The following is a 291-nucleotide window of genomic DNA, read 5'->3' on the forward strand; positions in this document are numbered from 1 at the left end:
CTGTAGTCAGTGCTGCTGCAGCACCTGCTGCAGACTGCTGCTGCACCTGCTCAAAGAATAAGCGGCACAGCTCAGCTGGCTCGAGGCAAGTACTAGCTGGCGCTCTAGCAGCAGCAGCAGCAGCAGTTGCTGCTGCTGCTGCTGCTGCTGCTGCTGCTGCTGCTGTTGGCTGCTCCACCGTGGATGCTGATGGAGACGCACCCACAGCTGGCGAGGAACCACCTGCTGCTGCTGCTGCTGCTGTTGGTTCTGCTGCTGCTGTTGGCTCTGCTGCTGCTGCTGCTGCTGGTT

General features: G+C 61.2%; 1 protein-coding gene across 1 annotated transcript in view; it reads right to left on the reverse strand.

The window, feature by feature from the left end:
• Positions 1-291, reverse strand: part of EMH_0094210 (uncharacterized protein) — a gene marked incomplete at both ends in the record, with an annotated part of 1,127 nt that overhangs the window by 766 nt on the left and 70 nt on the right. Inside the window, one exon of the mRNA XM_013502072.1 lies at positions 1-290. Within this exon, the coding sequence (XP_013357526.1) occupies positions 1-290 (290 nt within the window). The remainder of the gene's footprint in view (position 291) is intronic.

This window comes from Eimeria mitis, genomic scaffold (genome assembly GCF_000499745.2).
Source record: "Eimeria mitis Houghton genomic scaffold, Emh_scaff8217, whole genome shotgun sequence".
Lineage (NCBI taxonomy): Eukaryota > Apicomplexa > Conoidasida > Eucoccidiorida > Eimeriidae > Eimeria > Eimeria mitis.